Raw genomic sequence first — 23,102 nt, 5'->3', positions numbered from 1 at the left:
TAAAAATTGTTTTAGGAAAGAAACATTTTTTTTATTTATATTTTCGAAATAATTTTTAAATAGTAATTGTTATCAAACGCGCTCTTAATCTCTCTCCCATACTCTTGCCCCCACTCAAATGAGTTTCTGGTCTGGACTCATATAGCAATTGACCCCATTTCGCTGTTACTAAATAGCAATCCGCATGACAGAGGATGTGGTGAGGTTCGACCGACAAAAGAAAGTTCCGCGCTGCCGCAACGGATTTGGACGTTATATATATATATATATATTTTTTTTTAATATTTTCTAATCGAATATCCCATTTTTCTTTATTTGCATTTTCATTTTTGTTTTTATTCGCAGGGGGGGAGTAGAGTAGAGTAGAGCCTGATGATTGATGTCGGGTCCGGAGGTGGCTCTCGCCAGGGCGACTCGGAAAACGTTAAAAGAAAAGCCAGAGCAGAAGGCCACCACTCCCATTTCTGTTTTGCTTCTTTCCCTTCTCTCTCTCTCTTTCTCGCTCGTCCTTTCTCCTTCGTCCTCCTCGTCCTCCTTCCTCTCTCTCTCGCACTTGCCCTTTTTCTGCTGGCGAAGGTCGCGAACTGAGTAGTGGCGCGGCAGCTGGTTTCCCGCTCGGACTTCGCGCCCCCCATCCGCGACGCCTGTAACGGGCTCTCGCGATTCTCTTGCCTTCTTTTCCGAGGTGGTTCCGCTCTCGTTTCGGCATGGCGAACGGAGACGAAGACGGACGGGCCGCCCCCAGAGATAATGTCAACGCCCCCGAAGCGGGCGCCGGCTGTCCAGCTCCCGAGGTACTCGCTCACTGTCTCTCTCGTCTCGTCTTGCTGTTGCTTCTTGTTTTTGTTTTTTCTTTTTCTTTTTATCTCCATGTTTTCCCTCTGCTTGAATTGGGTTTTGAGCGTTCGAGGTCTTGGCTTCTCGGGTATTGGTTGGGCTTCCTCGCGCGGTTCTGAATTGTCGCGCTGCTTTCCAGCTGGAATCGGGGTGATTGATCTCGCGCCTGGTTTGGGGTCTGATTTGTCTGTGGTCATCGCATGCTGAGCGTTGTGCGGCTAGTTTTGGAGACTCGATTCATGCTGTAGTGGAGTGCGTGGAACACGCGAACGTATCGCTTGAACAGAGGACGGGAATTATGATTTTTTTTTTTTTTTGGCGCGACCACCACGTCCTTAGCGGTTGTCTGATAAGCCTTTCGAAGGTAATTGGACACCACTAGGCCAACTATATTCTTTGTTTGAGCGATCGGGGTTCTAGCACTCCCTAGGAAAATCCCTTTACTCTTCAAGAGCCGATTTTCTGTCGTGCATGGCGAACTTTGTTGGGAAATTCTTCACCAGGCAATGAAGCCGATCTCACGGCCATCGGGACTGTCTACAGCATCCTGTTTGCCATGCAAAATTCGTTAGGGTCGGTCTTCCCAGGCAACATTTTCCTGCCAGCACTTGCTATTCCTTGACTGGGAGGTGGTTAATTTTGGCTGCTTAGATGCAGCAACGCTTTCTTGATGTGTGAAAGAACTTCTTCGCTTGTTTTGTAGGTCAGAAGTGCTCCAGAAATAATTGAAGAGATCCCAGACGCTGGTCATCAGGGACGGGAGGGCCTGGTCCTAGAGGTTCCCCCAAGAACCTCCGAGTTTGGTAGAGAGGATACTGCGGTAATTGATATTCCACCGACGCCTAACCTTACTCCCAGAAGAGTCAACTTTTCGCCCATGCCCAGTCCCAGTTTTGCCAAAGTGGATGGAACTTCCGCCCCTTCCCCATCTAATCGCAGAGCAACTATGAAAACCCTCCTTCCGAAACTAAGTTTTAAGTTTCGAAATAATACTTTCGACATCGAGAAGGCGGCAATGCTAGCATTGGGTGCTTCTCCGGCAAGAAGAAGGGAGAGACCTCTCATTCCAAGGACATTCTCTTTAACGAGGCTTTTCACTCCCAGAACGAAAACTTCGTCGTCCTTACCTGTCACTCCAATTGCTCATTCCAATCCAGAGTCTATGCATGGACGGAACACAACCGAACAGCTAGGTTCTGTGGTGAGGATAACCATTCTGTGTTTGGTTTTGCATTATGGTCTTACTTAGCTGGAGAACTTATCGATCACCTAAGCTGACCATTTTTAAGGTGGCAATTACCGGACATCAATGCAGTTTCCAGTTTTATCCTGTCAAATCTCAGTGTTCTATCACTAATGGGGTTGTGACAACAACCATGAAGTCCTGTACTCTCAAGTTGACTAAATTGATCTGATGTGCTCTTTCCGGTCTATTTATTGTTTATTATGTTATAGTACACCCAAAATTGCTGCAATTTTCTTAGTGATGACATTCTAGATTTTTCTCTTGAAAACATCACGTCGTTCTAAATCTTACAAATTTATGCTGGTAATCATTGCAGATGCCTGGAATCCAGGCCATGTTTCCTTGTTTTTAGTATTAGCTGGCACCAGAATCTGTAGCTTCTCCATGAGTGAAATCATTGTCGCAAGGACTTTTAAAGATGTGAAACAAGCATTTAATAGCTAAACTGCTTTTCTCTGAATTAGAACCAGCTTTACGCTTTATATCTTGTGGTCTATAGTTTGGCCACTGCGAGATTGGTTTGTTCCTATTCACCAGTTCACAGCATTGTTCTGCACAGAGCTAAGGTCACCGGCACATTGAGCGGAAGATGACCCTTATAGAGTGAAATTCTCTGACCTTTGTGGTGTATTATTTTCTTGCATTTATGGTTTATACTGGTAGATTCTTAGTTACAAATTTAGTAGTTGACTCCTCCTTCAGATCAATATATCTGTTCTCTGCTTGTGGTACTTTTAGATCAATAAAACAGTATTATTTGTTAATAATGGAGTATAATGCTAGTTGATATCCTTAAATGTATTTCCTTATCGTTGGTTTTTCCTGTCCTGGTTTCTTTCTTCTCAGAAAGCTGAGGTCAAACCATCTATTCACCGATCACGTTCAGTCCCCGTGATTAACAAAGATGGGAGCATAAGGCCAATGGATTCTTTAGGCAACGTGTTTCGCATAGTTCCCACTACTCCCCGGGTCACTACAGATGCCAGTGTATCAGATGCAGCTCCTGCAAGTGATACAGGTAAATACATCATTCGAATGAAATATCTGCAGTTGTATGCCCCAACCCAACCCTCATCCTGGATGTGGTCACAAGAGTATAATTTGAAACCGGAAATTTGAAGTTCCTTGCTGACCTTGCATTGAGAGACCCAGGTTTTCATTCTGCATATGATGTAAACGCAGTGGGAAAAGTTAAGACATTTCATCTGAATGCAGATTTAACCTGGTTTGTGTCCTAAAGCAGCGAAGTCTGTGTTCTACTACAGGTTTTCCGCTGTCCTGAAAATTGATCACTGAACCAGGACAGAGGTCTTGTTTGTTGTCTATTGCTGATTTAATGCACCTTTGAGATCTCTAATTTATTTGAACCGAACTTTCAATTGTTAGACGTTCACTTGTGTGCAAAGTTCCTTCTGTGACAAGTCTGGCTAAGTTGTCGAGTTCCCAGCACGTCTCTTTGCCCCTCAAACTTTTAGTCATAACTTAGTCCTGCCCTTACGCAGTCAGTTTAAAAAATTTGTTTTGGTCTGTTATAATAGGTCAATTTCACCACGTAAAATATCGTTCATTCTTGTGATATATGATATTTGACCTACAATTCATCTTAGTCCTATGGTTCAGATGAAAACCGTGACAATGGGGAAGATATTCCTGAAGAAGAAGCAGTCTGTCGAATCTGCTTTATCGAACTTGGAGAGGGCTCTGACACACTTAAGATGGAATGTAGTTGCAAAGGTGAATTGGCACTAGCTCATCAAGAATGTGCCATAAAATGGTTTAGCATCAAAGGTAATAAGATATGCGATGTGTGCAAGCAAGAAGTCCGGAACCTACCTGTCACTCTTTTGAGACTTCAAAATCTTCAAGCCCGTAACTTGCAAGGAATTGGAGCTCCTGCGGTTGTTCGATACAGGTAATTGGTACGTTCATACGAGTACTGCTACTGTAAATAGTACTATTTCCCTTCATCAAATCACTATCTTCCGTTGTATTATGCAAGAGAACAAACACATTTGTAAGTGGATGTCCTCTTAGATATTGTCCTGTACAAGTAGAAGGAGTGTGAATCATTGAAGATCTTGTTGAGCAATGTAATGCCATACAAGCTGTACCAAATCACAAGTTGATTAGTGCCTTTATGATCAGTTCATGCACTTGAGTTTTACCACAGATTCACATCTTCATTCATGCTTAGTGTGGCCAGTAATGAACAACACAAGAGTAGCAAGCTTCTATGCTATTTTGATTTTCAAGACTGACAATACTGGAATTGTTGCAAAATCATGACAGGCTGTGGCAGGATGTCCCGGTTCTTGTCATTGTCAGCATGCTCGCTTATTTTTGCTTTCTGGAGCAGCTTCTGGTAAGTGTTGAACATTCTTATGTGGCTTTTCTAAGCCTTCAAGGCCAAGAATGCTTAATTATTGTCCTCACAGGTAGGCAAAATGGGTTCTGGCGCAATTGCCATTTCTCTCCCTTTTTCCTGTATTTTGGGGCTTCTTGCATCCATGACATCCTCCACCATGGGTAAGTCTAAATTCTTATTGTTCAGAATGGCAATGTCGTGTCTTCTTTACAAGAATTTGCATTTTAACACCGATGGAATTGTAATTTGTTTCAGTGCACAGAAGATTTGTCTGGGTTTATGCCACTATTCAGTTTGGACTGGTGGTTCTATCAGCACATCTTTTTTATTCACTGGTGAGAACTCAAGTCATAGATGTTATTTTGGAAGTTTCATAATGCTGCTCAGAGAGTAGGTCTGATGTAGTTTTCTCGAGAAAGTTAAGAACCTTGATAGGCCTTGTAGTTAGATGGCACCCGTCTTTCCGTGAAGATGAATTGCCATTGGCTTCAAGTTCCGGGCCATGCTTGATCGCAGAGAGCATGTTAGTTATAAAGTATTTGAGAAATTCCATTCGTCTTCTATTTGCAGCTTCACATGCAAGCTGTTCTATCAGTTCTCCTAGCTACCTTCGCCGGATTTGGGATGACAATGTGCGGGACTTCTTTCCTAGTTGAGATTTCAAAATGGAGGGTATGGTGGCTGGCCCTATCAGCACAAAGACATAACGCCCGGGAGAATTCGCAGTTTGATCAAACGCCCGTGGCCGTGGAGCAGAACCATACGCAACCACAGCATCAGGAAACTGAACCAGGGAACTCAGAAACTTCACGTGGTAATTGACTTGATACGTATAAGAGTGCATGCGGCTGCAAGCAGCCATATGAAAGTAAACTGCGTCAACTGTATATAAAAGCGTCATCTTCTTCTTCTTGTTGGCCAATTCCAGTCTTTTGTTAGCTGTGGATACATTTGGTGCCTGGTTTTATTGCCGTTACATGTTCCTCCTCTTCTTCGTTTGGTTAATTACAGTCTTTGTTAGCTGTGGATACATTCGATGCCCTTGGCATATACTTGAAGCATAAAAATATGTTGTCTTTGCTTTTTGTCAACCTGTATGTTTGGATCATTAGTAGCTAATTAGCAAAATGGTTCACGACCACATGAATGCGGTAAAACCACCTCATCTTCCAGGGAGGCGATGCTCCATGAAAGGTCTCAGAAGTTTTGTTTGTCGACCGGTAGTCCATCGTTGCATCAAATACATCGTTTTGGCCGTCGTCATCTTTGAATCTCCTGGATGCCATAATCAAGTACCATCACGGACTTATTTCCTTGGCCGAAACTACTATCGAGGACTTAAAAGGTCATCATATTAAGCTTGTTTGTTTTTAGGAAAAAAAATCATGAAAAACCCTAAATTTTGTTCATAGTGACACATTTATTCTATTTTTTTTTTTGTGATATGAAAAACCTGAATTTTGTCATATGACATTTATCTAAATTATTTTTGATCTTTTTACTCTTTTTTTTTTTTTCCTTCTATTTCCCTCCTCCGATTGGCCGGCGAAGGGAAGTTGGCATAGCGAGGGCTACCCTTTGATGTCAGGCGAGGGCCTCCCTTGCGCCCTTTTAGGCCCTCGCCGGATGTAGGCGAGGGGGCCCAGCCCTAACCAGGGCCGCCCAAGCGAACGTCGACAAGGGCGGCCTCAGCAAAAGCGAGGGCGCCCTCACCCAACACCAATGAGGGCAGCCCTCGCAGATGCCGACTTCCCCACCGACTTTGCCATAGCCAAGCGAGGGAAGAAGAAAAAAAAAAAGAAAAGAATATAAAAATAAAACAAAAATATTCTTGAAGAGGTAAATGTGTCACAGTTCGAAAAGTTGAGAATTTTTTACGTCACATAAAAAGTTTGGAGTAAATATCACTTGAGATAAAATTTGAAGTTTTGGATGGTCTTTTCCCTTGTTTTTAAGAGGGAAAGAACCTCTACTTAGAACAACTTTGCCGCCTAGGCAGCATTGCAAGTCAATAGATATCCTGTGTACGAGCCAAAGGCTACTTCAGAACACCCTCAGCATGATAACCCGCTGATTTCAAGTTCCCCTCTCAAAAGAGTACATCGAAATGTAAGTCTGTACCTGTGGGTTATGTGCATAGGCATCAACTGGGACGTTTGGGAATTAAATTGACTAATGAATACATCGGGCCGTATAATCTGCTGCATCAAGGTCTCACTATCGAGTAGTAGAAAACGGAAGGATGCCCACCGGATCAAGTAGGCTAGGCTGCTGAAGCCCTCATGATATCTATTGCTCAACATCTCCAGATAACTCTTTTTAAGCATTAGCAATTACCAGGTTGAACAACTAAAGCTCCATCAAGCATTAGAAGGCAACAGCAAACAGAAGACTAAAAATAAAAGGCGCACAAAATGAAGTTCACTGGAGCATCATACTCAAAAGGGCCATTCTATAAATAACTCATTTGGGCAGAATTCAATTTTGTCGACGTCACTTTCATGCTTCAATCCTTGTACTACCTACATCTCCTTTCCATACTCATCAGTGCCATCAATTGCACCTTTATCCCGAATATACAAAGGAACCAGTTGGCCAACCCAACAAAAATTAGATTACATTTACACAAACCAACTGAATGAACAACATGACAGGGCCACGTCAGTGACCAAATATTCTGCTTCCATGGAAAAAACCACCATTGGTACCGGTCATTGCTTGTCCGGAATAATTAACCTTGGTTGACAAGAAAGGATTATCCTTCAAACTTGTATCCTGGGAAAAAAATAAAACACCAGTTTTACTGGTCATTGCTTGTAGCCGGAATAACTAACCTTTGTTGATGGAGGCTTATCCTTCAAGCTAGTACTCAAAACTGTCTCCACGTTGCTTGCTTGACTTTCAGCAACCCCAGGTCTCATCCAAACTTTTGTGTGACCCTCCCGGCATACCGTCAAAACTGACTCTTGGGTGAATATCAAGCCAGAGAGAGGTTCCGTGTGCACTCTATGAGCAACCAGAGGAGATAATTTTGGGACATCTCGCATGCTAGGAGCCGGTTGAAGGATACCTACTGGAGGAGTGCTGTCCCAATGTGCAGACTGGCTTCCAGTACTGAAGGTGGGCGAGCCACCTGGAGGGCGCCTCAGTGGGACCACAATTTCGTCCAACTCCAAGTCCCACAAAAGCAACTGCGTATCCTGCTTAGACAGGCACATCAGAACAAAGGTAAACCAACACCATTAACCCAGAAGCAGAAGATGCTGAATACAGGAAGAAACATAAAATGAACAGAAACAATGCAGTATTCCAGTTAACTCCTTCCGTTCAGAAAATTTCAGCAGTCAATGGTCCAAGAGAATTCCCCAAACAAAATAAAACCAAAATCTTACTGGAGTATCTCCAACTGGTATAGTCGCATATTCAGTTTGTGGGTATCAGATTTGCAATTTCCTAATGGCTCAAAAGTCAGGTTACTATGTCCAAGATGGAAGAAAGTCCATAAAGAAGCCAACGAAGGTAAAATAAAATAAGATTTGATAAACATGTGAACGATGATTTATATCTAGCCATTGCTTGGACATCTTTCAGGCACTCAATCTTGTTTGGATTTCACATAACAAATAAGGGGCTTTCAGAAAGGCGATTTACATCCTATTCGGTTTTATTCTCAACATTAATTCATCTTCCAGGACCCACATTGCTTTTGAGAAGAGATTAATCTTAATCCACAATTAGTACATACATCATTCAAATCAACACAATCTATTGACTACATCACAGATAGACAGAAAATTTCATTTGCATAGAGTCTCCAGCAATCCTCTTCAGATTCTCTTATTTTGAAACTCCCCACCTCAGGCAAGGGGTCTTGTCAGAGTTTAGTCACTATGCTATGCTGCATCATATTGCTTCATGGGTCCCGCTCATTTCTTTTAACTTTTTCTTAATTTCAAGAGGTTAATCTAGGATTCACACTGCTGCATCACAGACTCAGTTCCTCATTCCAAAATCAATAAATGACCAACCAAAAGTGAACTGGACTGATTAGAGTAATGGTGCATAACATGGTCTGTACTAGATGAAAAGGTGGGAGTCGTCTAATATCTTATTTCTAGCAAGGAACTCCCTCCTAGACATGTTTTCCCTATGGACCATTAAGTTTAGTCAAAACCACACACAGATAAATAATGAGTGACTTGAAAATTTGCAAATATGACATTTAGTGAGTACAATTTTCCACCTGATAACACTCGGTAGAGCATTTCTAGAGAAAAGTGATCCTGGAACTACATTTTCACACTAGAATTGAAGCTCAATGTAGAGCAAGATATTTTTTAGCCAAGAATTGAGACATCATTCCTTCCATTAAAAACTTTGTTTGGCCAACCAATATCATATTTGTCAACTCTAGAGTGCAATAATCTCTTCCCTTTATAGTTCGGCAATTACCATAAGGTTTCATGAACCCCAGAGATTGACACCTGAGCCACATGAAATAAGTTAAGCAGTACCCTAGCAGCCACTACTTTTGACGGTAAACTATCCACATTGACATCCTTACAACCTTGGCAGTAAAAGGTGCGGTGCATGCATTTTGGCTTCAGTGACGAGGAATCACTGAATGAGCCAAGAGGTCCACCTTCAACTCTTACTGGATTGAACAATCTGTTTCTTATGAGGGTTAATATTACTAAGAAACTATTGGCCCAATCGAGCAGAAGGATTTTTCTAAAATTAATTAAAGAGTAGGACCAGATAAACATATTCAAATCTATCATCAGGTAAGCAACAGAAAGACAAGACCACAAACATTTATTAATACCTGACCCACTGAACCGAACCGGTACATCACAGACTCCCCTGTGTCATCAGCATTGGGCGGTGACCAGTATGAATCAAAAGCCACTCCACTGACCTGCAGCACCATCGAGTCTCATAATGTATACAAAACCTTGCAACTTAACACACGGAATAAAGCTCATAATCGCTAAGCTAAATCTCACCCATGAATTGTGCCCCTCGCCCCAGGCAACAACCTTCCTTTCTTCCATACTCCAGACCTGCACCAGGTCATCTTCACCTCCAGCAAGGATGTATTTTCCGTCCATGCTGTCAAGGGACATATCCTCTCACATTTTAAAATATTTAAAGTATTACTATTTCAGATGCATGAGATAATGCAAGATACAATTTCTTCTCTATTAATTAAAAGTACCAAAAGTAGTTACAATCTTATGGCCAAGCCCAATCAAATGTTGCATCATCAATGCCAAGAAGTTTAGCTACCTCCAAGCACAACATAACAAAGCACCATAATAACTTTTGCCACCACATATCAGCTGTTCCTTCGAATAGTCAAAGACTCTCAAATATCCTGGATCAACAAATTGCCTGAACTCAGATATGCTCCAAGCACATAGAAAGGAAGCAAAAAAATGAATGAAGTTGACATGCCAATGATTCAGATGATTTACCATCTCTTCCAACAGCTGCTAAATAGGCTCCGTCTGTTGAGAATACCATGCTATTAATTGAACCTTGGCAAATATGCCACCGGGCTATGGGGTTACTCTGCACATAGGAAATCACAAAAGCAAATGGCAGGTAAAACTATTGCACCAAAACAGCTGCTCTTCCAGATGCGGACTCTTTTCTTTAACATGTTATGGAACATTGAATATATCTGGGAAAACAGCTAAAAACAAAAAATGAAGCTCTATGCAGTTAAATCAAGACGTTTATGCAGACTCTACAAAGGCTCAAAAGAAGAGACACAAGCTCAAAAGAATCTTCGAGAGCCTTCAACTTAATTTTTATAAATGAGAGCATATTTTCACGTAGAGCAAAACCTGCAAGAAATATTGGACAAGCACGCTTTCAATTCTGTCGAGGAGTTAACTTATCAGTGGCTTTTGGCGAATGTGTTTTCTTGCAACTATCTGTATATCAGTCGGTCAAGACAACTATCACTCCGACATCACTCATATGTTCTGGCCAGATCTCATCAAATGCATATAACCAAATTTAGGTGTACATAGATAGAAGGCATACCATGCATAGTGAAAATGAACAAAACACCTCTCACCCACTCTGTATAAGGCAATGGTTGCTAGAAATTGCATCAGAATACAGTACCGCACTAATTTGCATAGACATCAAACATAAAATGTACTGATTGACCATCCACACGAACAGACAAATAGGTCCAAGTCTGGCATACCAATGACAACCTTATTTCAATAAGCATATAGATAAGAAGCACTTAATGTCTTCATAACTCGTATAAATATGAGCCAGAAAACAGGCAACAGAAAAAGGCAAGAAGAAGACTCCATAAACCAGTTCATAGGCAAGGTTGACACTATAGCTGCTAAACAAGACATGCAGAGATTAGGTAACCAAGTAATGAAACGCATCTTAATCATTGCATCAAAATGTTGTCAAAATTATTTAAAGCATCTCCACACCAACACTGTATACAGCAGAAAGTATTCTAACAAGCCTCATATAAAAGACGCCTTAAAAAATTGAAACATATACAAGCAGAATTAAAGATCTGCAAGAGAGAAAAAAACATCATTAAGACTAACATGCTCCATGCAATTAGACCTTGGAGTATGCATCCAGTGGTTATTATGGGAAATTAATGATGTCATGGTATTACTTATAAGCACCTGTGAAAGTGAGCAACAAAGTTAACCGGCATAAACTACTTTACCTTGCTGTAGCGCGCATGTGCCACTGAAAACTGAGTTTGATCCTTGATGGCAGGGAATGATGAATCACCTGCACCATCTTTGCTCTAATACAATGTACATGTACCAATCAAGACACTGTATATGATGATATTCAAGAAACCAACAGATTTTTGGACACAGAAAATGTAACAATCAAGGCTTGCCTTCTCATAAACATACAAATTTCCATCAACGTGTGCAACAACAAAAGCCCCATCACCTCCAGGCACCCATGCGATACAAGTACAGCGACTGTTCGAAGAAAAAGCAGATAGTCAATACAATTGTGGGTAGGTGGACCACAAACCAATTAATTCTCACATAATTGTAATATGTAGAAATCATGCAGCAACTAATTACATTTTCTCCCTATCTATTAGGTGAAGGCCTTAGAAATTTACTAGGAACCTTCACATGTTTAGACACTTCCGGTATATGCATACCACATATCTTAATAATAGTGGTTAATGGCTAGGCACTAGGCAATGAATCATACTCAAGTTCATGTTGAAAGAGGAAGGGACTGAGCAAAATATAAGGTGTAGGCATAAAATGCTATCTCTTGCCATGTCACCACAACAGGCTTTTCATAAGAAAAGAATTTAGTGGCTGGAGATGACTGCCCAATGATGTTACTAGAACTAGAAACCCCTAAAGTACCAGATGTAAAAAAAAAAAAAAAGAAGAAAAATTAGACTTATGAGACTGGAATAATAAGGCCTTGGCAAGCATGCAAACAACACTCTAAGGGCCTGTTTGGCTGGAGCAATTTATCCGTGTCAGTTTATCCTCAGCAAACACATAATGCTGCATGGAAAATGAGTTTGGTCATCATTTTGGTTTTTGGCGTTTTAAAGATATTTAGCTGTCTAGAAAATCGATTACATTTCCAGTTTCCATTGAGCTGTTTTCTGTAACATCCTAATGATGGGAAATTATGAGTCAATGAAGAACTTTGTGTTCAAATAATCCCAACTAACATGAGAGAGAAAATCTTCTAAAAAAAATTGACGCAAGGAAATCGAAACAATCTACCTAACAAAATTCTAGAAAAGTGAAAAGGTGAAGACCAAAACCAATTTGAATCAAATCTCCACTAGATATGAGAACCAGAAAGCTTTTCCACAGCTAGACACACTCTCAGCTTTTTACAAGCAACGCGCATGAAACAATTATACAAATTTGCTTCAAGTACCCAACATAGCAGGTATTAAGAATGCTCATGCAGGACAATTCGCTTGATAGAATATCATGTACTCTTGAAGTTGGTTATATCACCATCCATACTGTCATGTATAAGAGGCAAATGGTTAAGCCAGGGCAGCCCTGAAGCCATGCAACATCAACAGATCTTGAATGAGTTACTGCATACAACAAGAGTACCTGCCCCACTTTTCTCGCACAAGGGGGAAAAGCTCACCCCAACTCTTCTTTGAAAATTTTATTGAAACAATTATCATGTTCTATCAGTTAAAGTCTACCTTCAAGCACAAATTGCTTAAACTTACTGAGATATGTAAAGGTGGAAATTTAAGGAATGGTTTTATTTCCGTCCAAAAAAGATCCTACAATTAGAGCTATAAAACAAAATATGGATGAGTCCTCTCCAAACCAACTCTACAACATTTAAGACCTCTTTAAACTGTAAAGTCTCATACAAATTACCATTCAAAAGCCAAACATTAACTAATCAAAACATCTTCTAATCGCAAAGATGAGGGGACCTGGAAAACACATTCCACACCATATCAAAGGCTTCTAAATTTTATATGTCCATGCGTATGTATTCCCACTAACTTTTAAATATCCTAAAAATGAAGTAACATTTACATCTTGATCAGTTTTAATACAGCAAAGGAAGGTGGCAATTTGTGGCCAATAGTGGACTGATCATCAAATGGAGGAAAGGAATATGTAGAATAAAAAGCAACGCATTCTGACACAAAATTGCATTATCTTCTATGGAAATTATAATTTGCACTACCTGCCATTAACTGAACCATCTTTGTTATAATGCTGAGCCCCAATAAGCTTCTTTCCACTGTCTTGTAATTGTTGTCTGAGCGACACAGAATATACTAGAATAAAATGAGAAAAGCACACTGAGTTTTTCTGTTAAAATTTTTTAATCAATTTGAAAGTTAGCTCTAGATGTAGAAATATACCATCACCAGTACTCAAACCAATGACCAAATCATGCCCTTCCTTAGCATCCTGGTCAAACGCATGGCAAACTGGGTAGACGTTGTTAAAGTAGATGGCCTTCATAGGTTCCTATGACATAAATTCAACCTCTTGATTACCAACTGAAGCTTCTCAATGTTTAATTTAATGAATCCCCACTAAGTAAAACTTACCTTGTCTTGAGAATTCAAATCACTTATAAAAAGTCCATCTCCCATATTGAAGATCAAGTAAGTTCCTCTACCGTCAAAATTTGAATTCGAAGTCGAATTACTCGAACTTGAGACGCCCAATGAACCAAGTCTACTACTTGCACTGATACTCTTACTCCCACCATTTCCTCCCACAAAGCTTAGAGCACGGCTCCCGTTGCTGCCACCCAACAGCCTTGCAGCAGCCGATCGTACACCGCTGCTGGCACTAAAGCCAGACGATGATTGAGCCGGTGGAGTTGGTGGGGACGGCCTGTCCTTCAGATGAGCTAGAGTTGCCTGACAATCGATTCAAATCATACCCTACCATTAAGCATCCACCATTGACCAAAGTTTTCAGAGACAAGAAGAATTGCAAAAAATACAAGTCCACCCAAACAGAGGGCCCTAAAATACGATTATCTTGCGGAAATTCTAGATACGAAACCAACAGGAATAAGCTCACGAATCGGCTTAGATAAGATTGATAGACGGGACCCAAAATGCCCAAAAAGAAAGCCTCGTCAGTATCGCTTTAACTTCGATTGAAATGAATCGATAGTCGGACTCGAGAAATCGCATCGGAAAGAACACAATGAGACTGAATCCTCGAAAATCAATTTCCCAAAACTCACCCGCGAACGACCGATACTTCGCAATCATTCCGAAACCACCATCCCTAACATCGAATCTAAAACAAACCCGCGACATCCACCCCGACGCCAATCGGCTCGATCGGGATTGGAACAATCGGCCGCCCTAAAAAGGTGGGGGTTGACTTCGCCGGAGAAGCATTGCGCCCCCGAAAACGACCGAAGGGAAAAGGGTAAAAAAGGGGGGCCCAAAAGAAGAAGAAGAAGAAGAAGAAGAAGAAGAAGAAGAGAAGAATCGAGAGGGAGTAATCACCTGAGTGACGGTCTTGCCCTGGACGTAGTGCATCAGGCCGGAGGGGTGTCCCTTCTCGTAGTGAAGCTTGTACCGCCCCTCCGGCGTCTTGAAGTAGGTCTTGAGCCCCGGCGACGGCGCGTTCGCCCCCGCCCCCGCCCCCGCCCCCGCCGAGGACGACGACGATGCCCCTGCCCCGACGCCATCCCGTTCGCTGAGTTGATCATGGTGCCCTCGCTCGCCGCAACAACAACAACAACAACAACAGCCCGAAGAGCATGTGATCATGGACCCGCGCCCCGCCCCCTCCCCCTAGGGTTTCCTCCTCTCCCCCTCCGCGAGAGAGCTCGCTTCGCTTCGTCTTCGTCTTCCCGTCTCTTTTCTGCAAAGCTCTTTTTGGTAGTTCTCCGCGAGACCAAAAAGAGAAGAGCTTCGAGGTCTCTGGTGTTTTGGTTCTGGTTTCGGCTTTGGTTTTTCCCTTCGCTGGTTCTTGGCTCTCTCTTTTCTCTCTTTCTTTGCGGGCCTTGTTTTTTCGATGGCTACAGGATCAACGGAGTGGGGCGGGCCTGGATTGCGTGGATCGCGACCCACCGTAACGTTGATCCGGTCAACGAAACGGACGTTCCCCGATGCGGATCTCTTTTCAATCTCTACGTTGGATTAGGCCGTGATGCGCTTTTCCTCTGCACTGGAGATGGTGCCGTCCGGGATCGGGACCCTGCGCCGGAGGTTTTCTTGCGACGATGGATATGCCTTTAGGGATAAGAGGTCGGGGTCCGAGAATATTATTGTAAAGAGTTCCAAGCCCACCATGGCATTACCTGATTCGTCAAGAGTAATCCTATCGGCTACGTTTTACCACGATGTGAGCATGTTCTAAAAGCACGGTCCTTTTCGGCACAGTGGTAGGGCGGTTATTATGCATCATGGTAGAAATTAGCGACAGGAAATAGTGAGAAATTTGATAAATTTGGGGATAGTACGAATATAGATATATATATGTTAAGAATTATTCGATCTACTTTTGAGTGCTTTATTTGGGATTTTTACCCAATTCAAGCGGTTTTATCCCATCTAGAGTGCAATACCGAATATGTGATGTAGTAACTTTTAAAGGCTACCGATCGAGGTGAGAGCAATTCCTTTTAGTATGAATCAAAATTCGAGGCCTTAAGCTTCCTAAAGTGTAAGATCTTGTTTGGTCCACTAGTATGACCTCCGGGCACTTATTAACTTAATGAGGAAGATTTAATCTTTGAAGCATTGATTGCGAGAAAAGTCTAAGTTTGAAAATTACGTCTTTTGCACTATCGGGGGAAGGAGGTCTGGTGAAGATATAGTTGAATTTTGGAGAGTTGACTGCAGAAGAGCCCTTCACTAGAATAATACTAGCACGGAGCTCCATGCCATCACCAAAAATGAAATAATTCACTGATAACATATCTAGATATTAGATGTAATATTTTAACCGTGCACGAATTGGTTAATCAATCGTGCAGGAGCACTTTAATAAATTACAAACAGGTAAAACAAAATTAATGTTTTGAGGATGATGATGAATCAACCTGATGGCACAATATAGTTCAACGTCAGACTTTTCATTAAAAAAAAATGCTATGCCAAGTCATTTTAAATTCCCATATATTTCATTAAAACATGATGTGGCAAAACCGATACATCCTAAAATATTTTATTTTGGAAAATTGAATTTGAATTTTTCCTCATCTAACAACTATTTAAATAGCTATAGTCAATTAATATACATCTTTGAATTTTCTATTCTCTCTTTGTGTCAATATTAATCGATGTGTAAATGCATGTGTTTCTCTGCGAGATTATTTTAATAGATCTTAATATTCACGATTTTGTAAAGCTGAAGCTATTAGTTGTATGTATTATTTCAATCTATGATTTTTTTTGTTAAATCACATGTGAAAGGGAAACTTAAGGAGAGGAACAAAGAGCGACTTAGCTAAGAGGAGAATAACATTATGCCCATATAACAAAGTGGCTCATTCAGCTTTAAAATGTGAATTATAACGTCAGAAGATCTCTCAGAGATCCTCTAATTGGAAAAAAATAATAATATTAGCCTAAATTCACATAGTTACAAAGATGTACGATGATTCATTTTAAGGAAATCGAAAATGATAAGAAATATTTTTCCTTAATCAACCCAAATCAAACCCATGACAGTTTATTTCGTGGAGAATGGATGATCTTAATTTTTTTAAATAAAAATAATTGCTTACATCTCTTATAAAAATGTATGAATAAAAAAGTATTTTCATATTCCACGAATATATTTAGATATAAATTTTTATCGACAATAAAACCATTTTTATCAATTAATTATTTCAAGCTTTGACCCAAAAAAATAATTATTTCAAGTGATATAAGTAATTATTATTATTAAAAATATTTTTTTTAAAATTATTTATTTTCTCCAAGAAAAATGCACGAGTAAAGGTGAAGTGTCTTTGAGTATGGAGTTTTAAAACCCTCCCTCAGAAAAAGAGTAAAGATCGGCCTCCTCAGACTTCCATCTAGTGGTCGCAATAGTTTATGCAACCCGAGGCAGATGAGATGAATGTATTGAGACGGATGATGACTCGACTTCGCGTGAAAGCTTAAACGCACGCCTGATTTGGATGACGACCAGCTTGGAACCATCGTCTCGCATCGCTTGAGATTGGATTAATTTTAAACTTTATTTATTTCACGAAAAAGAATAATTTACAAAAATGATCGCTTATGTCTCTTATAAAAATATTTAAATATAAATTATCATCGATGATGCAAAATTTTTAATCGATTAACTATTTTAAGCGATATAAATAATTATTTTGAGAAAGATATTTTTCAAAATACTTATTTTTTCCGAAACAAGCAAAGTTTTAAATATAGACGATTTTTGGGTCACTTGAATTGAACTGACGTGAGCTAGAAAATGTAGGACTAGATACATTTTTTGCATAGAGCAAATAATTACATCAAAATCGAGTAGTTAATACATTACTTTATTTTGATAGAAATAATATGATGGTCCATACCAAAACCGGCATGATAAAAAAAAGATTTTTTTTATTAGTTCATTTATTCATAATCATTAACTAATTCATGGGTTGCTACCTAACCTAGCGTTGAAAGTTACAGCAAAAATGAAAAAAAGAAAGCATATCGTTACAATTGCGTAAAGTCAATAAAAGGTACAAATTGGTAAAAGCATCACCTCGATGTTATCTATGAAAATCGTGGTCTGAAAAGATAGGCAAGTCATCAATGCTTGATTTCAAAGATAGAAAAACGCAAGAACAACTCAGTCTGTACGGCACTAGGTGCGCACGAGTACAAAAAATGGCGACGCACCGGGCGGTGGCGATTCGTATCATCTCAGGTCATAAACAACATGGCCGACCAAAGCCCCATCACCACGCGAGAGCGCGCATCAAGCCAATGACGACGTGGCGCGTTCAGGCAGTTTTCTTTAGCGTACCGGTCGATGGTACGCTAGTGTTATGTGCGCCACACCTGACTTCTTCTCTTCAACGTGCACAAAAGGACAGGTCGTTCGCGCCGAGATCAGAAGATTTACAACGAAATTACCTTATCGTGGCCTGACTGATTCCGAGATTGCATTCGCTTGTCGGGATTACTGCTATCTACTCACCGAAATTAACGGCGGTTGGGATCGGGCAGTTGGGTTACAATTTTTCCACTCGAAGAATTTGTGCCACGACTACTGGCAAATTATCGTAATTAAATATCAAGGGCGGCCACCGTCAATGGTTGATGCCACTATGTCGCCATCGCAGTGATTGCGTACCCAGGGCCAGACTTTCCTAGATAACATCGATGACGTTCGGATCTCATCTGTCTACGCTGGACCAACCGGAGCTTTCGAAGATAACATCTGGTAATGCTTTTACAAAAAGTCGGTGCATCAAGTCCCATACTTTTCTAACTTACGTTAGTTCCTGTCACCCAAAGATTATCGTAAACATCTAAATCTGGCCCAATCTCAATCGATGCAACAAAGTCGTTTCGAGTTCATCATCATCATCATCCAAGTCCGACGACGCGCATTCAAACTTCCGCATAAAATCGGGTTATGATTCCTGTTTACGCTTTACAGCAAACCGGGCAATATGTTCGCGTTTTAGGACAGTGGTCGCGAGCCGTACGGGAACTATGACTTGGTTCTCTATAATCTTAGACGATTGAATTTGAATTTCACTAACTCGGAAAATTTCCATCTACAATGTCCCGCAAAGCAACACTTTCTCGAAGATTACCTTTTCAATTGTCACAAATCTTTCTGAATGACCTAAACTATATACCGAGCTCCTACCAGGAATTAGTCAGCTGGTGTTTTGGGTCGCCGAAATGCATTCAATTTGTCTACCTCCCGTGTCGGGATCCCCGCATTTTGACGGAATCAAAATTGGAACTCAAACCCGCCAGGAAAGCCTCCTCCTTGAAACCCACCAAAGCCACCGGGAAAACCACCATCGAAGGTGAAAGTGAATTGCTGTCCCCCACCGCCAAACGGGTTGAAACCGCCGCCGCTACCTCCCGTGCCCATTTCGTCAATGTCTTCACCTCTGTCATATCTGGTACGCTTTTCTTCATCACTGAGCACCTGTGAACGCCAATAACCAAGTCAACCTCTGTATACTAATATCATTTCAGAGCTATCATGGAGTTGAAAACCTGCAAACTATTAACTTAAAAGTAGTGCTAGCTATGATGGTTCTAACCTCATATGCAGCAGCGATTTCTCGGAACTTGTTCTCTGCCTCTTCTCTATTCTCCACGTTCTTGTCGGGATGCCATTGCAAAGCAAGCTTCTTATAGGCACGCTTGATCTCAGCAATTGATGCAGTCTTTGAAATTCCTAAAATCTTGTACCAGTCCTTCCGTTTGCTCATCTTCAACGCTTTCTCAGCTCTCATAAGTGCTTCACGAATAGCCATATCCTGCATTTTCAGCGGTTAGAGTTTTCATGGCAAGGCACGAGTTCATGATTGATGCTTTATCAGTCAGATCTCGGTATACAATAAAATGAATGCAAACAAAAGTTAGTTCTACACTAATTCCAACATTATAATCAACTTACCCCCTCATTAAGGTAGACAAATCTGATGGCCATCAGAGATGCATTCAGTCAATCTCGATTTAACAGTTAAGAAAAGACAAAAGCATTACTTAAAGAAAAGGTCACTGCTGCATTATGATTACCTCTCAAAAGAAGAGTCCCATTTTCAATCTCCGCTCTGCCGATGTTAACAGGCGAACAGGATTGTATTTTATAACAAAAGCCCAAAATTATATGGCTCTGGAAAAGAGGCTTAAAAATGCATGTCCGGACAATAAGCTAGCTTATATTCTATAGCCATATATTCCGAAGAACACAACCGTAACCTTAAAGCTTGTTCACATATTTTCCTTTGGTAGAAGACATAAAAACTTCTGGTATCTGCAGTACTGGGCTTACTTAATATAATCCACATGGGAACCTTAAATCAACAACAGAGATAGCGCGACTAACCTGAGGTGACTTTTGAGCTGCCGACTTTAGATCATCCACAGCACCTTCCCAGTCTTCAGTTAGAAGTTTTGCCTCGCCTCTCTAGAAACACAATAAACACTCATAAGTATGCATTATAGATACTGATCAAGGAATTATCTCTGTTCGAAAGAATGAGAGGCTACCAAAGGTATATATAGAGGTCATCACAGTTTCAGGGTGACTGAAAAAGAATAACAGCATACCTGGACTAAAGCTTCAGTAAGATCTCCATCAATGTCAAGTGCGTCAGTGCAACTAGTCAAAGCTTCCTTTCCCCGACCAAGCTTCACCAACACCTTACATAAACCAAGATGAAGGTGTACATTGTGAGCATGATGATCGGGGTCCAAAGCAATAGCTCCTTTATAATCCTCTACTGCAAGTCGCAATTTGCCCTTGTTCAGATTATCTTCTGCCTGAATAAAACAAATGAAAGTTCAGTAAATGAAAGAACCAATCATCTTGATGAATTCTAATAGGTTAAACTGAAATAAACACATTTAGTGACAATCCCACAAAAAATACACATGACAGACCCTACATAACTAAATGGTTGCAAATTCAATGAACTCACACTCTTAGTCTTCTTGAGCAAATTTTTCAACCCAAAATATGCTTTCTTCAAGTCAGCATGCTCGGGGTCCAGGCGGAGACCTTTCTGATAATGCCTGATAAAAAACATGAGTCAATGCTAAATAACTGCAGATCCTTAAAACTCGATACACTATAAATAACCTACCTCATAGCCACATCGTGATCTGCCAAATAATAGTAGGCACGGCCACGAAGCAATAACGCCTCTAAATTGTTCTCGTCTTCCTTGAGAATAAATCCAGACTCAGCGATGGCACTGGAATAGTCTTTAGTTGCCAACAACGACTTCACTTTCAAAATTTTGGCCTGGAAATACAACAGAGGATATATTTTTAATGGAAAAAACAATAACTAAAAAGGACTTGCATACAGTGGCCAAAAGTCAGCCAGATCAGAAGGCAATCTCATACTGCCATCGTCTATGAATCTAAAACAAGTAAATGGATCATGATCCTACCGTTGAGCAGGCTGGAGAAAAGACGAGTACAATCTTATCAACATATTCCAAAGCTTTAGTATAATCTCCTGAGTCAAGGAGAGAAATTGCTGATTCGAGAGCACTCCGTGCCTGAAATAGTTGAGAGAGTTCCTTTTCTGCAGCTTTATTTCCAGGTTTTAACTCCAAAAATTCTCTGTAGCTCGATTCTGACTCCTGGTATCTACATCAGCCAAAAATTGCCTGAATCATAATTAGTACTCCAATCAGAAATGGGAGGAGGGTCAGTTCCTCTTCATGTAATAAAGATAAAAGCGAACGTATTAACTTCCTCCTATTTCCATAACATCCGTCTCGATTTATATTTTGAATCAGAGGCAAGGTCATAAAATGATCCAACAGCAGCATCATGTTCCATGTCACTGAATATGATTGATCTCATAATCATATAGCAGAAGTAGTCTCACGATCAGCTCATATTCTTCCATATCTTTAAATGATAATGCATTTCCCTTATTCCACAAAATCACTATCCTGTGAAATTAGGCATCCTTAAAAAAACAAAAGAAGAATATAGTGATCACAATTCAAATATTGAAAATAATCTAACCAAACATGGAGATCCGCACTTGTTTGGAGGAAAACATGTTGCCTTAGGGTACAGACCAGGCACTTTGGTTATATTCTCCACAAGTCCAAGGTGTGTTTAATAACTTCATTAAGAGTTGACAATTTTCAGTCATTTAGAACCTCATGGAATTCAATTGATTAATTTCAGTCAAAAATCACTAAATCATTTAAGTCAATGGGACCTACATACAATTATGAATGATTGTGCCAATAATTTTAGAAAAGGGACCACATGCAGTTGAGTAGAATTGGTGATGACAGAATGGTGGACTTCCAGTGGTGGTGATGGCAATGCTAGGTAATCGTTGGCAGTAACGATGGTTGCGGTGATGGGTGATTGTAGTGGTGCATGAGGTGGTGCTAAAGGTGGAGGTACCATGGTGGCAGGATGGCTAATATGTTCAATTATGCTTGATAGTCTAAATAACTCAAATTTCCAACTTATATCACATGAATGTGTGACTTTATATCCAAAAAAGGCATCATGGCAACAGTTAAAGAAGCATTCCATGCCATGAGCTCAAAATAGGACAGAATGTGCTATTTTGAAACCAAAATATGGAGGGAGAAACACAAAATAAGAAGAGGACCTGCATAGCCGCCGAAGGGTGGAGGCACGATGAAGATAAGCTTCAGAAAGTTTTGGATCTGCCTCTATGGCAGCATTAAGATCATCAAGTGCCTCATTATAACGTTTCACCTTGATACTTTGCGATGCCCTATCAAGTAAGTCAGCAGCATCAGCTTTTCCATCTGCGCATCCCAATAGCCAAAAAAATTCCAAAGAAACATATGAGCCAGCGATTAATTACTGAAATATATTCTAAAGCATACCATAATCATTAATGAGAACCATCCTTCCAATTTGGTGGACAAAAACCTACAGTCGTTAAGCTGTCCAATGTAGTTCTGCTAAAGTGTAAGAATTACTTTCTCCACTAAACCAGTTGTCTACTTGGACATAACAAACCATGTACAGACAAGATATTTCAGACTAGGCACACCACTGAAGAATGGTAGTGAGTCTTAAGCTAACATACAGGTTTCTTATAAGACTAATGCCAATTTGCTAGCAAATCCACAAGATCCGCGAAGAAACTGATGCGGGAACTATTGGCAATCAAAGAGCATGAGCAGATTAGAAAGTACTTCATTGCTCGAGACCCTTCTAACCTCAACGTACTTCAATCCAACGCACCACCCAATACTCCCTGGGGCCCGGGAACTGCTCTACAATCTTACAATCTCGACCCATGGAAAGTCCCACAATGCCGCCGCCCTCAGGACGACGACGAACTAGAATTAGATAAACCGCCCCGGTCCCCCAGACAGGCAGTAAATTCATCAATCGTGCAACACATGCATCACATAAGAGCCAAAACTATCCCTCCGAAACTAGATTTTTAATCCGGCACGAACATT

The 23,102-nt window shown here is 40.7% G+C and overlaps 3 protein-coding genes across 4 annotated transcripts in view; 1 reads left to right on the top strand and 2 right to left on the bottom strand.

Annotated features, from left to right (window-relative positions):
- Positions 1–461: 461 nt before the first annotated feature.
- On the top strand, positions 462–5,539 carry LOC104426553. The gene is made up of 8 exons (XM_010039655.3): positions 462–794; positions 1,541–2,038; positions 2,930–3,101; positions 3,704–3,995; positions 4,373–4,445; positions 4,519–4,609; positions 4,704–4,783; positions 5,019–5,539. Exons 1-8 carry the CDS (start codon positions 708–710, stop codon positions 5,268–5,270), a joined length of 1,545 nt encoding a protein of 514 aa, XP_010037957.2. The 5' UTR covers positions 462–707; the 3' UTR covers positions 5,271–5,539.
- A 1,341-nt stretch (positions 5,540–6,880) lies between these two features.
- LOC104426551 (WD repeat-containing protein 20) lies at positions 6,881–14,690 on the bottom strand. Its single transcript, XM_010039653.3, is given in 13 exon segments — positions 6,881–7,184; positions 7,283–7,648; positions 9,274–9,366; positions 9,455–9,560; positions 9,738–9,825; positions 9,926–10,022; positions 11,170–11,253; positions 11,353–11,440; positions 13,173–13,266; positions 13,354–13,462; positions 13,546–13,863; positions 14,470–14,643; positions 14,646–14,690. Coding segments are annotated over 13 exon segments (1,722 nt in total). The 5' UTR covers positions 14,676–14,690; the 3' UTR covers positions 6,881–7,109.
- Positions 14,691–18,648: 3,958 nt separating this feature from the next.
- Positions 18,649–23,102, bottom strand: part of LOC104426550 (dnaJ protein P58IPK homolog) — a 99,767-nt gene continuing 95,313 nt past the window's right edge. For both annotated transcript variants that reach the window (XM_039305674.1, XM_010039652.3), the window contains exons 2-9: positions 22,271–22,433; positions 21,072–21,273; positions 20,760–20,920; positions 20,595–20,688; positions 20,224–20,436; positions 20,000–20,080; positions 19,209–19,427; positions 18,649–19,090 (exon numbers count right to left, since the gene is read on the bottom strand). In XM_039305674.1, the coding sequence (XP_039161608.1) occupies positions 18,887–19,090; positions 19,209–19,427; positions 20,000–20,080; positions 20,224–20,436; positions 20,595–20,688; positions 20,760–20,920; positions 21,072–21,273; positions 22,271–22,433 (1,337 nt within the window). In that variant the 3' untranslated portion in view covers positions 18,649–18,886. The remainder of the gene's footprint in view (positions 19,091–19,208; positions 19,428–19,999; positions 20,081–20,223; positions 20,437–20,594; positions 20,689–20,759; positions 20,921–21,071; positions 21,274–22,270; positions 22,434–23,102) is intronic.

The sequence above is a fragment of the Eucalyptus grandis genome, chromosome 11 (genome assembly GCF_016545825.1).
Source record: "Eucalyptus grandis isolate ANBG69807.140 chromosome 11, ASM1654582v1, whole genome shotgun sequence".
NCBI lineage: Eukaryota > Viridiplantae > Streptophyta > Magnoliopsida > Myrtales > Myrtaceae > Eucalyptus > Eucalyptus grandis.
Note: the sequence above shows the minus strand (reverse complement) of the source record. Positions and strands in the feature narration are given on the sequence as shown.

Coding starts and splice junctions, on each gene's coding strand:
- LOC104426553 (XM_010039655.3), top strand. CDS start 708: ATGGCGAACGGAGACGAAGACGGACGGGCCGCCCCCAGAGATAATGTC. Junction 3,996..4,372: donor CCTGCGGTTGTTCGATACAG/GTAATTGGTACG, acceptor AAATCATGACAG/GCTGTGGCAGGATGTCCCGG. Junction 4,784..5,018: donor CACATCTTTTTTATTCACTG/GTGAGAACTCAA, acceptor TTCTATTTGCAG/CTTCACATGCAAGCTGTTCT.